Below are 15253 nucleotides of genomic sequence, written 5' to 3'. Positions count from 1 at the left end.
GAGAACTCACAAGTCCAAGATTGGCCGCAACCCACCACCTTTTTTGGTTATGATGAAGTAAGGGCTGAAGAAACCGTTCTTCATCTCGGCTAGAGGGACAGAATCTATCGCGTCCTTGAGTAGCAGAGTGGTAATTTCTGCTCATAAAGTGCTGCCGTTTTCGCCGCGCATTGGTGTGAAGCGAGGTGGGAGCCTGGCGAATTGAATCACGTAGCCGAGTCGGATGGTCCTGGCCAGCCATCGCGTCGGGCTGGGAAGCACAAGCCATGCGTCTAAGCTCCCCGTAAGGGTCACTAACAGGACGATCAATTTAGACATACCAGGTGGAGCCTCGCGGCGGGGGGGGGGAGCAGGTAATAGAGCGTCGGGAGGCAATAGCTCGTCCCAGGTAGACACAGGAAGTGAGGAATTTGCTCTTTTCTGGCGTGGCTGGTAGCGACACATGGAGGCAAGGTACCAATCATCTCAGTGGCCTGGGAAAGCATGTCGGCCATTTGCACGTCATACTCTGACTGGGCGAGCTGAAGCAAGGATGGGAGTCTGGTCAGGTCAGACGCTTGAACTCTCTCCGATGCAGCGGCGATGTCATCCTCCAAACCTGGCTCCAGGGATTAGGCAAACTAGCCATGAAGCGAGTCGCCGTCATCCCGAGCGCAGATGGAAGCAAACAAGCATGCCAGGGGGCGGGTGGTTCGTGGGCTGTGCCCAGCAAAACCGAGCGCACTGCCATCCCCAAATCGCCTCCATCGCCGGCCGGGTCGTCCTCAATCCTGTGAGAAGGAGCGACAAGGGGGCGGCTGAAGTGGTGTTCATTTTGAGAAACGAAAGCCGTTGCAGCAACGTTGCCATGGTCATGTCCTTGCAGTAAGAACATGAACCATCCACAAATGCTGCCTCAGTGTGATCGCTACCCAGGCACACGAGGCAGCTTCTATGACCGTCGGATCTGGAGAGATACGTGCCACATCCAGGAACTACACAGCGGCGGAAGGGCATCTTTAAAAGACACATCCTGAAAAGGACGTTCAACGCTCACTTGTGTATGTTGCTCTTTTACCAGAAAAAAAAACTCTTTTAAAGGAAAATAAACTCTTTTAGAGAAATCAACACTTTTAGGAGTGAAGCTCGGTCGAAGCGCCCATGGGCAGAGTCTACACAGCGTGCAGAGAGGAGAAAGTCTCTGGAATGAGCTGTCAGATCCAACAGAAAGAGGTGGGTGAAGCAGTCTTGACGCACAGCTCACTGATCATACAACCGCTTGGCTCCGAAGAAAAAATCTGTCTGACAGGAGCTTGCCCACTCCCCTTTATACCCATATGTTTGGGGCCGGGACATGCAAATACTGTCTGCCAATTTGACATTGGCCTTTTCTCAAGTTCAGAGGTATGCGAGGCTCTCAGAAATGACCCCTTGTGTCATTACAGTCGACACAACGTAGAGTGAGTGACAGAAGGGGAACAGTAATTTGTCAAAGATGATGCAATAAAGTTAAAACAGAAACAAGACAGGGCCATAGAACTCAAGCATACCAGCCTATATTTACAACCTTGCTATGGTGAATATCGAATTATTTTATGAAGAAGGCAGGGAGATATCGTTTTATAATCATTTATTTGATTTGTTTATCTCCTCGCACATTTAATTATTTATATATTTATTTATGCAGGAATATGTGGATTTATGTGATAATTTATTTATTTGTGTATTTATTTATTGTTTTTGAAGGTTTCGTCCTCCATACATATTGAGCACATTGAGACCAAATATAAAAAGTTGCTGAATTTGATGAGGAATATTTCTGGGTATGAGTGGGGAGCAGAAAAACGAACATATATATATATATATATATATGTGTGTGTGTGTGTGTGTGTGTGTATACGTATCACCTTTAATAGGTGTTATGACTGGGTTTGAATACTACTGCAGGCTACAGCAGTGCTTGTAATCCTGAAATAAATGGAACCATAATTTGGTGCTTGAAATGTATGTCCCCAAAATATATGAAAATAAATTTTTATTCAGATATCGAAAACATCTTCATCATAGAAAAGGTGTATTCAAGTCATTGTACAGTTTGTATTAATTGCATTTTTGAATACTAATAAATCCAGACAAAACAGAGCGCCACATCATTGACTCAAATATCCATTAATCACTGACACGTCTGAATGAATGAATACAAAAAAATATAATGAATCAAAAAACATTTTAAGACAATCGGACACTATATCTGATTGCAATGTGATAGTGGACCTCATTAAACAATCAGTTTTGTCTTATTGTCTTTTTCTGTCTGCATCAAATTGTATTGAACAAATGTTGCTCTATCCAAAATATTAAAAAATTAAAATGTTGTCAAAACATTAACAGTCATTTGACTTAAAATTAGACTTTCATATTTCATAGCTAAAACTTTTTATGCTGGTTTCTCTTCTCATAGGTTCTTCTCCTATGTTTCTTTTTTTCTCATATATGGGGTGCATTGGCAATTTGAAACTTTGTAACTCGGGTATTTGAAGAGTGATTAAACATTAACATGCACCTTTGAACATGTTCAATTGTGAAATGCTTGTGATTTAATTCTCAAGCCTTAAAGAGATAGTTAGCCCAAACATTTTTACTCACCCTCATGTCATCCCATGTAAGACACATTGTTGACAAAGAACATGTAATCTTCAAAAAGCATAAAGCATAAAGGCAGCATAAAAGTAAACCATGCAGTTCCAGTGGTTAAATCTATATCTTCTAAAGTGATATAATAGGTGTGGATGAGAAACCAATCAATATTTCTTTTAATCATTTTTTACTATAAATTCTCCTTCCTGCACAGTAGGGGGCAGCATGCACGAAGAATGCAAATCACCAAAAGCAAAAGAAGAACTCTTAAGAGAGAAGAGTGCTTAGAGGCAGTTTGAAAGCTGAAAATTTATAATTATAGTAACAAAGGACTTAAATATTGATCTGTTTCACACCCACACCTATCATAATGCATCTATAGACATGGATTTAACCACTGGAGTTTTATGAATTACTTTTATACTGACTTACTATGTGATTTTGTTTTTTGCTTTAAAATGTTTCACTCATTCACTTGCATTGTATGGACCAAAACAGCGACATTCTTCTAAAAATCTTAATTTGTGTTCTGCAGAAGAAAGTAAGTCATACACATCCAGGATGGCTTGAGTGTGAATAAATACTGAGAGCATTTACATTTTTGGGTGAACTATCCCTTTAAGGGCTCTTGTCAGTTCTGGATGATTTTGTCAATAAGAGAGGTTTGGAACCCTTTCTAGTAATTGTTATAGTGAAATCGTGAACAATGTCCCTCAGGGACATTATATATAATGCTGAAATAAAAACGAAAGCAAGATCATGTTTTATAAATGCATACTTTCACTATTTCATAGCTTTTAGTTGTTAGATTAGTGTTGTTACAGTTTTCAATGTCGAAAGAATTTAGATAATTAGTTCTGTACACAGTACCGTCGCTCTCGAAGTATGCAGCCTGCACAGGACACCATGCATAGAAATGCTGTCAGTTCGTGCTCCAGTTGTCAATTACACTTTCGGCAGAGCAAAAGGTATTTACACTTAATGTGGATGTTTACATGAATTTATAAAGTTAATCAGCCCGAAGTAGCTGTGATAGTTTCCATTACCTCAGCGAGGGTGTGGGGAAAATGCGTACATTTTGATCATGACACGCGGGACAAAGCGCACAGTTAAATTGCTGCAGATTTAAAAATGTACACTTAAAAACTGATGTCTCAAGGGCCAATATTTGGAGAATCACCCTGAAAATGACCATCACCATGTCACAGAAAAGCCGCGTTATCATTAAAGCCACGACTTACCTCAGCGTGCTGCATTAAGTTGGAGCTGCAATTTTAATCTTGAAATATCTGCTTGACTTGGTGTTAAATGAAGGCATTGTATGATTAAATGTTTGTTTTTTTTTCACTGTGCAGAGCGAAGAAAGTGTTTCACTTTGTTTGAAGATGCTCCAGTAGTGATGGACTTGACTTGAGTGACAGTCTGTGACAGCAAGCATTCAATGATCTCTCAATAAATTACACATTAATTAAAATTAAACCTAGTAATGTAATGACAGGAATTAAGTATAAGTAAAAATTAGAGTAAAATGACCCATTGTTAAACCTACTAAACTAGTGTAGGTCAGATTTTCTTTTATCTTGCATAGTTTTGTTAATGGTTTTCAAGTATCAAGTAACATTATATTTTGTTGTTGATGTCATAAGTCTTGGAGGTCCAGAATTGAAAGCCTTTTATGTACTTGCTTTAATATTTACAGTGCAATGTCATGTAAGCACCAATAAGACCATGGATGGCTCCTCGTTTACCGATTTATTTATATATAATTATTAGTAGATGCGTTATACTTTTATTATTTGGAAAGTGACCAATAATTTATATGTAGATTGATTTCTCCTCTCTAAACTGTTTCTCCAGCACGTTCCCTCATCACCACTGCTGCTAAGTGAACATGACGTATAACAACACTACGGAGACTGAGGCGTGTCCTGAGAGTCACATATAATATAGATTATCATGGCAGAGGTAGAGCTGCATCTTCCACCAAATAATTACAAATCCAATGTTTGGAAACACTTTGGGTTTTATAAGAGAGATGGAGATTTTGATAAACCCATGCAGTTTGTAAAATATGTTATGCCGCTATAAAATATACAGAGAGTACGACTAATTTAACAACACACTTGAAGCGCTGACACGAAAGCACATCGTCTGCTGGCAAGTTACAGAACATTTCTTCATTGTTTATCCCTGAGCATCCTTAAATTGTTTCACTGTTAAATGTGTGAACTGTTAAAAATGTAACTGGAGACAGAACAGGAAAAGAACGTCTCGGGTTACGTAGTGTAACCCTTGTTCCCTGAAAAAAGCGGAACGAGATGCTGCGCTGAGAAAAGCTCTTTGGGAACAATCCTACATTGTGACCGGCTGTGAATATGTGTGTAACACGTCAATGAACATTGACCGGAATTTATAGCCTCGGCTGGTGAAATCATTGTATGCACCTGTGGCCAGGCGTCACCAGCTTGTCGTCAGATATATTTTTTCTGAAGAGCAGTCCTGGGACATCCCAGTGCGGCAAAGAAGCGCAGCATCTCGTTCCGCTTTTTTTTTTCGGTACACTATGTAACCCGAGACGTTCCCTTTATAAAAAGCTTCACTAGGATGCTGCGCTGAGAAAAGCGCTTTGGGAACGAGAATACCCACGCCGCCGCACTAAGGCTGTCTGGACCCCTACGCTTGTGAAGTGTGCTCACAAGAACGCGAGAGGTCTCAGACATGAGCTTGAGATGTCGACTCAAGGACATAAGAGCCCGGAGTGGCATGAACATCCAAACTATAAAATATTATGAATGTGTGCGGAGAGGACCAGCCTGCCGCATCACAAACTTGCTGCAGAGGGACCCCTCTAGCCAAGGCTTTAGAGGAGGCGACCCCTCTGTTGGAGTGAGCCCTGATACCTACTGGCGAAGCTTGACCGCGCGCCTCATAGGCCAGGGCAATAACATCCCTCACCCAATGCCTGGAGGTGGCCGCCCCCCGATTGCGGCTCCCATGGCAAACGAATAGTTGCCCTTGACTTATGCCACTGGCTAGTGCTATTTATATATTTATAGAAAGCAGAGAAAGGAGAAAAGGTTCACTGCGCACTGCCTAACCAAATTCTAACTCCTAGCAGAGGAAAGAAAGTTTGTGACAGGCTTGTGAGACACATACACACAGAATGGGCTCTGAAAAAAAGAGGATCTGACGACACGCTGGTGACACGTCTATTTATAGCCTGGCCACAGGTGCATACAATGATTTCACCAGCCGAGGCTATAAATTCCGGTCAATGTTCATTGAAGTGTTACACACATATTCACAGCTGGTCACAATGTAGGATTGTTCCTAAAGCGCTTTTCTCAGCGCAGCATCCTAGTGAAGCTTTTTGTAAAGGGAACATCTGGTTTTATGTCATCTTTTTTTGTTTTTGCATACAAAAGGCCTTTTTGTGAAAGGTCCATGCGTTAGAAGTCAGAAGGCAAGTTAATTTATGATTTGCTGTCTCTCTGAACAAAATAAATAAAAGCGAACTATCTGAAGCCTACCATATTGAATTACATAGCATCATATTTTTTCCCATTGCATCATATTGCATTGAATCGAAATCCGATTGCACTGCATCGTAATAGGGGTGAATCGTATCGCATCGCATCGGTAGGTGCTTCATATGTATCTTTAATGGATCGTATCTTTGGCTATGCATCAAGATGCGTATTGCATCGGCCTCAGTTATGGAGATGCACATCCCTAATTGTTTCTAGCTCTCTCTCTCTTTTGTGTGTGGGGGGCACTTCTTATTTGTATTATTTTGTCTGTAATAATAATGATAATAATAACAATAATATTATACATCACAAAAAAGAAAACTGATGCACAAAGAATATTCCAAGTCGCTCTCTCTTACTCTCTCTCTCTCACTCTCTCTCTCTCTTAAGTAGCTCAATCCTATCAGCTGACTTGGCTTTGGGAATTCTTGGGAGGAAAGTTCTTTACAAAGAAAACAACCACTCTGATTTAACAACCTAAGGAGCTGAAACATAATATTTGATTTGATTAAAAAGCACTTTAAAACAAACACTGAATCTATTAAATGCAAACATTCTCAACAAGCTCTTGTTTTATTTTTTCACCTTTTTTACATGTGTTTGTAACAATGTCTGCATAACTTTTTAAACTGGACTTCAGTAGCACAACCAAATAGATTAAACTTTATTCCTGAACATACCTAAATGGGTTTTTTGAAACGCAAAGATGATGGACTCTGACATTCCGCCGGACAGCTCAGATGTATATGAGGTAAATAACTTTTTTTACTGATCATTCAATAGTGGTTCTAATATATTACCCTAATTCTGTATCTTTAATCTCATAGAACGTTTTCTGCAACCCAGTTTTTGAGCCTGAGGATGAGAATGTAGAAACCAAAGGAAATTTCAGTATTGACATATATCTTGAACCCACTAAAAAGCCAACTGCAGGTAAATATGCATACAAGTCAAAAGATTTCGAATTTTGGATGTTGTACTGAATAACCAAGTACCATAAAGAGCTGTGGGTCCTGTGGCAGGGCATCTAATCTACATTTTCTAGACACAGATAAAGCTTTAAGTTAGTTCAAGAGGTATTTACACGTGTTTAAGTATTTGAATATTTTCATTTGATTTTAATTTTAGCAGGGGAGATATTTGCCCTCGAAACTTTACATTACATTTAGATTGAAAGGCAGATACAAGCTTCAATAATAATTTGGTCCAACCATGTAAAAACTGCTTTCATCTAGGTCACAGTGTGGTAAGTGACTTTGTGGTGGCTGTAAAAGGACAGTCGAGGGGCCGTGCGATGGTAATGCTGTCGACATGCGTGCTGTTGATTACGACTGTGGTGTGCCTCATACTGCTCCTGGTTCCAAAACGTGAGCAAACTTTTTTTTACTGTATTCCTATGCTGCTGCTGTTCTGTTTTATGAAATTACAAAAACATATAATGTCATTAAAGAGTGAATATATACTGTATAGCTGTTGGTCCGGCAAATTCTGAGGTATTTAAATTACTTATTCTAAAACACCTTGGACATCCAGAATGTTCTTTTTAATAGTCCCAGAGAGTGTGCTTGGAAAATATTAGTAAAAAGGCAGATCACATTGTTAATGTTAAAACTGCAATACCTGCATCTGTGTTTTCTTGCAAGTCTTGTGCTTGTTTCTATATTGGTTATTTGTTGTATTGGGAGAGAGTGAGACACAGTTAAAGGTGAGCTTTATGCTTATTTACTTATTTAGCTCTAAATTAATATATTACACCATTTTCACATTTTATGTTATCTTTACTTTAATAAAACCCTTCATATCAGTAAATGGAAAGGGTGTCAAGACATCAAAATACAGTGTGTCATGCATTGGGGTCTCTGGTGAGATCTGCTAGAGTAAAAATGACAATTACATGAAATGACAACTATGGCCAATACAGTAGATGGCTTCACACATTTGCTGAAATCTATAAGTCAATGTTGTAACAAAATTAATTTCTAGATATTATCCTATAAGTTATGCATTGGATATATATACTGGCAGACAAAAGTTTGGAATAATGTACAGATTTTAGACTGTAAGGTGCGTGAGAAGTGACCGACAAGACAAACACATCTATAGCAAGTGCTACAGAAAGTGTGGGGTGAAATGTCACCTGAGTATCTGGATAAACTGACAGCTGGGATGTGAAGGATCTGTAAAGGTGTCATTGCTCGTGTGAGGATTATTTGATGAGAACTCTTTGAAGTATTTTAAGAAAATCTGACATTTTTTTCAAATTGTAAAAAAATCTGCACATTATTCCAAACTTTTGGATGTCAGTGTGTGTGTGTTTATATATATTTATTTTTTAACCACTTGTGTTGAAGAGTCAGACTTTGCAATGTTGCTTCAATATGCTGTCAAACCTGACCATGCTGCCATCAGTGTTGTAGTCAAGACCACCTAAACCGAGACACAGTCAAGACCAAGACTTTGAGGGGTTGAGCCCAAGTCGAGACCAAAACCAAAGCAGGGCGAGACCAAGACCAAAATCGCGTTGTTGATAGAAAGAAAAAGAACACTTAAGATATTGCAGGCACTAGGACCCCCAAGCAGCCGTAAGGCCTCCTTTCACCGATTCAGATGTAAAACACGATCCATGAAGATTACAGTACCTCAGAATCTACACATCCTATCACTGTGTTTTTTGACTTGTTTGGGAGATTTTGCTGTTAGTAATCGTAACTCGATTAGTTCTCATAATCTTTTTATTTTTCATGAATGAAACTCGACAAGTAAGCCACATCTGTTCATAACATCTGTAACTCTATGCTGTGCACAAATAAACAGCTTTTAGTCTTTGAGTAAAACAATACACCCGTTGTATTCTATTCATTCATTCGGTTCACTGACTGAATGTTTTTACTGAAGCATCATTTTGTGGGCATGTGAGGAGTTGCGTTTGACAGCGGACTAGAGTTTGTCCGCTTTTTATGATGGACAAAATATTCTACCATCTCTGTGCCTTCACTAAAATACCGTAAAAAAATGGTATTTCCCCTTCTGTCACTCACTCGACGTTGTGTCGATTGTAGTGACACAAGGGGTTTCTTCTGAGAGTCTTGCGTACCTCTGAACTTGAGAAAAGGCCAATCTCAAATTGGCAGACAGAATTTGCATGCCCCGCCCCCGGACATACGGGTATAAAGGGGAGCGGGCAAGCGTCTGTCAGACAGATTTTTTTCTTCGGAGCCGATCGGTTGTGTGATCTGCGAGATGTGTGTCAACACTGCTTCACCTACCTCTGCAAGAGAGCTTTCTGTTGGATCTGACAGCACATTTCAGCGGCTATCTCTTCTCTGCACGCTGTGCAGACTCTGCCCCTGGGCGCTGTGACAGCACTTCTCTCCTAAAAGAGTTGATTTCTCTAAAAGAGTTTATTCTCCTCTAAAAGAGCAACATACACAAGCAAGCGTTGAATGTCCATTTCAGGACGAGTCTTTTTAAAGATGCCCTTCTGCCGGCTCGCTTAACGGCCAGTTTGCCTCATCCCTGGAGCCAAGTTTGGATGATGTCATCGCCGCTGCATCGGAGAGCATTGAGCAAGACCTGACCGGACTCCTATCTTTGGGCCAGCCAACCTGCCCAGTCAGAGTCTGATGCGCAGATGGCCGACATGCTTTCCCGGGCCGCTGTGAGTGTTGGGCTGGACTGGAACCCTCCATAATCAACCCAACCATCGCGGCTTGACGATTGGTAGCTCGGCTTCGGGCACCGCTTCTAGCCATGCCCCGCCCCCTGAACCTTTTTTAACGGAAGTGCATGACGAGCTGATGAGTTCGTGGAGGGCACCTTTCACTGCCCGAAACCAACCTCCTTGCTCGTCCGCTCTCGCTACCCTTGACGGCAGAGCAGTCCATGGGTACACGAGGTCCCTCAGGTGGACAGGGCAGTTGCGATCCACCTGTGTCCAGAGAATGCCGCCACCTGGCAGGACCTCCCGGTATTCCCCTCCAAGGCCTGTAGGACAACGTTGTCATTGACTGCGAAAGCCTAAAGTGCCACTGCACAGGCCGCCTCCGCCTAAAGTGCCATGGCTCTCCTGCAGGTACACCAAGCCAGGACACTCAAAAATCTGCACCAGGGCTCACCTCGTTTCGTGCTGACAGAAATGCAGCTCTGTGCAGTAAGACTCATGGTTGTGGCTTGTGTGTTTACATCAATACGGAATGGTGAAAGAACTCTATGCTAGTATCTAGCTACTGCTCATTGCTGGTGGAGTTTGTGTCTGTTAGATGCAGACCTTTTTATTTACCACAGGAATTCACCACTGTCATTATAACAAGTTTTCATTCCCCCCAATGCTAATGCTAAGGAAGCGCTCTGTGAACTGTATGGGGCTATTAGCGAACTGCAGAAAGCTCACCCTGATGGACTGTTTTTTGTCGCCGGAGATTTCAACCATGCAAATCTCAAGACAGTGCTCCCTAAATTCCATCAGTATGTGGACTTTGCAACGAGAAGGGCGAACACGCTGGATCTTGTTTAAACAAACATCCCAGGCGCATACCAGGTGGAGCCCCACCCCACCTCGGCTACTCAGACCACATTTCTTTTATGTTAATCCCAGTATACAGACCACTCGTTAGGTGCACAAAACTGTTTCAGAAGCAGGTGAAAACCTGGCCATCAGGAGCCATCTGTGCTCTTTAGGACTGTTTTGAGGACTGTGATGATGTCACTTTCTCCGAGACCATCACCACATGCTCCAACCAGAAGCCATGGATGACTGCGGAGGTGCATGTGCTGTTGAGGACCCGAGACTCCGACTTCAGAACAGGCGACACACTTTTGCACAATGCCTCGCTAACCCATTCCCTCCAACGATCACTATACCTATAGCAAGATGGGCAGAGGTGTCAAGGAAGATAGAACAACTGGAGCCGCTTGCGGATGCAGACTCACGCTAGGGTCTGCTTGGGGGATAGGAAACCAATAGATGTAGGATAGGGAGGAATTGGGGAGTGAAATTTAGGCTGAAACACTGAAAGACAGTGGCGTTATCGGCCAAAGAGTAATTAACTTGCAGAGAGCTATTGTGCACAAGAGAGATTGTTACAACCTAACACAGGGGGCACCTCCGAGAAAGGGCAGGGTTGCCCTTGAAAGAGGCATGCATCCTGGCCTCCCAGGCTGACCTCAAGTCTCCCTCCTTGCTTGGTTTGACGGAAGGGTTTATGCTGATTTGAGGGCGTATGGTAGGCTATGTTCAAATGAAATTGATTGGTGCAGAGGTGCGGGCCTATGGTGAAATATTTAGGGATGAGCTGAAACGGCCTGATTGTTTCATCACTGCGTGGTAATCATTCGTTTGGTATGAGTGGCAAGATGTAGGTATGCTTAGATGCATAGCTTAAAAGACATGCCGTGGTTGTGGCCCATTGGGCTGTTTGCAGTGTGGCAGGATTTTGCCGCATGATCCAAAAGAAGCCATAGTTGTGGGGCCTGGACGGTGCGTTGTGCTGTTTGCAGTGTAGAGGTTGTCATGGCAGGGCACTAAATGGGGGCATGTCCCATTAGCCTTCGCATCAGCTTTTCTTTCACCTTTGCTTTCCTTACAGGCGTGCATAATGTAATAAGGCATGTGTGCCCCACTTGATATCAACACAGCAGTTCCCCACTTGGTACTGCCGCAACACTTGCTAATGTGCTGCAGTGCCCGCCCATGCTCAAACTGCTGCAGCAGTACCTCTTTAATATCAGTTCCTCGAACATTGGGTGGCGCTGAATAAGCTTGGACAGTGCTGTTGGCCCTCTTGTTTTCAGATATAAGACAAAGGCAGGCCTACATACAGTCATAAAGCCTGATGTCTACTGTACATATAGCTTGACTACAACAAACACTCCAAAGGGAGTCCAAAACAGACTACAAATCCCACGAAGCCTTGCTCATTTTACACCTATGTGTGAAATTCTGAAGGACTGAGCTCTCAACTCCTATTGGACGAGGCGCACGACAGAATGCGCCCCTCAATTATGATGTCATCAGGAGTAGAAAAACCTCGGAGATCTTTCTTGCCATTGCTTCCAGCAACAGTACATGCCATCTCCGTGTTCCACCGAGCATGCAAACAGATCCGAAGGAGACAGCCAAGCAATTCACATCTTCACCCATTTGCCTGCAGAAGTGAAGAAACATTCTCTTCCTTCTTCAAATGAGTCGACTTCGCTGATTTCTCCACCAGCCCGCCGAGAATCAGCCACCATACCGCCCGCCGACAGAGCGATGAAATGGCCTCCCGTCATCACCCGAGCTTCGAGGAACCGAGTCGGAGCCAAACGACGGATGAACACACATTCTACCCATGACCATGTGATTCAAATAAGAAGTTTACATCTGTTATTTCTTGTACAGAAATGAGCAGACATGGACCACGAGTCTGCTCATTGCTGCTAATAATACTCAAGGTATTACTGTAATGTACTGTTAACACGAATGAGATTTGCTGTGTTGTTGTCCAAACACGTTGGCTTGTTTGTCCATATCTGCCATCGCAGGTGAGAGTTTATCCATTAAAGAACCAAAGACTGTTGCAGACGGATTACGAGCAGTTTACTGCCTCTCTGAGTGATAAACTAACAGTTGCCTTCTCTCTCATGATCGTGAAAACCGGCTTCGGTGCTGATGCTCTGTTTGTTATCGTGCAAACGGAGACACGTGCTAAATGGGCAGACGCAATTAACCTGCCCTTATGGTCACGCCTGCCAGCAGGCTTTTCCTTGTCTCTCTAGAGCTGGGGAGGGGGACAAGGGGAGGGGAAAAAAGAGGGAAAGGACAAAGTGGAGCGATAGCAAGTGAGATGGAGGAGAGAGAGGAATAACCTTGGTTATGCCAGATACATTGTCGTCCGGCACTCAGCCAATATCCAACCTCTGGCAGATGACAGCTCGCTTCTTCCCTTGTGGGCAGTGGTAGGTCCTCCAGCCCTGAGCAGATGGTCCCTTCTCTTTTTTTTCTAAGGGGGGTGGCAGCATAGCTCAGATCTTTGGGGGCCGGTAGTGATGTCTTCATCCCCGGTCGCATGGCAGCGGCTGCTCCTTTGTTTGCTGGTAGTGGCGAGGACACAATGACAGCTCATCCCTGCTCCTTCCCGGGCTTCGGCACCAATATAACAGAATGGGAAAGGAGGAGGCAGGAACTGGCTGAAAAGTCAAAATAATATTTAATAAGAACTTAAACAAAAAGACACGCAACATAACCACACACATGTCAGCTGCATGTGACTCTCTCGAACTGCGATGTCCCACTGCACTTATCCCTCTCCTCGGCTGATTAGCCCAATTGGGGGGCGGGCGTGTGTAGTCACAGGCTGGCCCCGCCCTCCTCCTCATCACATACTGCTATACGGTCTGATTATTAGTCCCTGGTTCCAGGGTGGTGCCCCGGAGATATTAATCCTTATTAATATTCTATTGCTCTTGATAATTGATAATTATATATGAGTGTTGATTTGAAGGTTCAATAAGCTAGTGTTAATTCTAATACATTTTCTGTTGATTTTAATAATTAATAATTATCTTTGATAGTAGTTAATATTCTATTGAATTTGATAATTGATGGTTGTCTTTGATTGATGATTTAAATGATTAAAAATCTAACATTCATTCTTATCAATGTTCAGTTGATTTTAATAATTAATTATTATCTTTGTTCATTATTAATTATTGTTAATTACAAACCCGCTCCTGCATGAAGTGCCCAACAGCGCATTTACAATGTTTTGTAGTGTAGTAGGACATATAGTCGCACGGCAGAGGTTTAGTCGCACGGCCCAAAAAGATGCCGCAATCGCGGCACCTGGATGTCACGTTTGGGCTGCTTGTGGAGTCATGTCCAAAAGACATTGCAGTTGCGGTACATCGCAGTTGTGCTGTTTGCGGTGTAGTGGGAGTTTGTCACATGGCCAAAACACCCACAGTTGCAGTGCTTGAATAGCACATTGCACTGTTTGCAGTGTAGTGGGAGGTTTAGTCATACAGCCTGAAAGACAGCGCAGTTGTGGCACCTGGACAGCACGTGCACTGTTTGCGGTGTAGTAGAAATTGTTGCATGGCCCAAAAGATGCCACAGTTATGGTGTTTGTTCGGCGCATGGCCCAAAAGATGCCACAGTTACGGTGTTTGTACGGCACATTGCTCTGATTTCAGTGTAGTGGGAGTTTTTTGCATGGCTCGAAAGATGCCACATTTGTGCCGCTTAGACAGCACGTTGCACTGTTTGCAATTTAGTAGGAGGTTTATTTGCATGGCCCGAAAGTTACCATGGTTGCAGCACCTAGATGGTACATTGTGCTGTTTAGGGATGTATGCCAAAAGTAAATATGGTAATGTGGTAAACATAGCCTCTGTGGATGCCAGAACATTACTCCCTGCTAGATTAAATGTTGGGAACATATGTGAAGCAATGTTGGGAAACGAGCTTGCAGGTGCTTACTTACAAGGTAATCAAGTACATTGGTTTGTTGTGAAATTAGAAGGCACCTAAAACTACATACACAGATACATACCATAGTCTGGTGTTTATTTAACTTAAACGTATGTTTGGAGTTTGTCGATTGTATTCCAATTTAATGCAAGTAAATTTGTTATCTCTTTTGATGTGGGGTCACTCGTCTTGTTTGACGAGGACATATAAATCATTTGGAGTTTGTACCTGAGGGATGGATTTAATAGATGCTATGTGGGTGCCGTTTGCAGTAGTGAGGTAACTAAAATTACTAATTTATATTGATGACTTGTAATAATTTCTACTGAAAACTGAAATATTGAAGTATAAGCGAGGAGCCAAGCCGAATCATCTGGCAAAGATTTAAGCCTGTTACTTTAAATTTTGGTGGATCGTAAGATTAGGACATATTGCTGAACACTTCTTAAAGTCATGCATCCATTAGGTTCTATGGTTGAGCTTGTTAAGAGTTTGTAATCCGATGATTTGTGCAAAAGTAGAAGACTGTCTGTAAATGAAATGAGAGTTGTTGAAGTATCTATGCAAGTATCTATGTTCATGTATCGGGGCTTAGATGAAACAAAGGGGCTCAGGTGCTGCGAAACATGTTGTATTGTTTGTGTCAGGTGACTATATA

General features: G+C 42.4%; 1 protein-coding gene across 1 annotated transcript in view; it reads left to right on the top strand.

The window, feature by feature from the left end:
* The first annotated feature begins 6400 nt into the window (after nucleotides 1–6400).
* The window catches only part of mfrp (membrane frizzled-related protein), a 79436-nt gene continuing 70583 nt past the window's right edge, over nucleotides 6401–15253 (top strand). Inside the window, exons 1-3 of the mRNA XM_052110510.1 lie at nucleotides 6401–6897; nucleotides 6974–7079; nucleotides 7382–7513. Coding sequence (XP_051966470.1) covers nucleotides 6853–6897; nucleotides 6974–7079; nucleotides 7382–7513 — 283 coding nt within the window. The 5' untranslated portion in view covers nucleotides 6401–6852. The remainder of the gene's footprint in view (nucleotides 6898–6973; nucleotides 7080–7381; nucleotides 7514–15253) is intronic.

This window comes from Xyrauchen texanus, chromosome 38 (genome assembly GCF_025860055.1).
Source record: "Xyrauchen texanus isolate HMW12.3.18 chromosome 38, RBS_HiC_50CHRs, whole genome shotgun sequence".
Taxonomy (NCBI): Eukaryota; Metazoa; Chordata; class Actinopteri; order Cypriniformes; family Catostomidae; genus Xyrauchen; species Xyrauchen texanus.
Note: the sequence above shows the minus strand (reverse complement) of the source record. Positions and strands in the feature narration are given on the sequence as shown.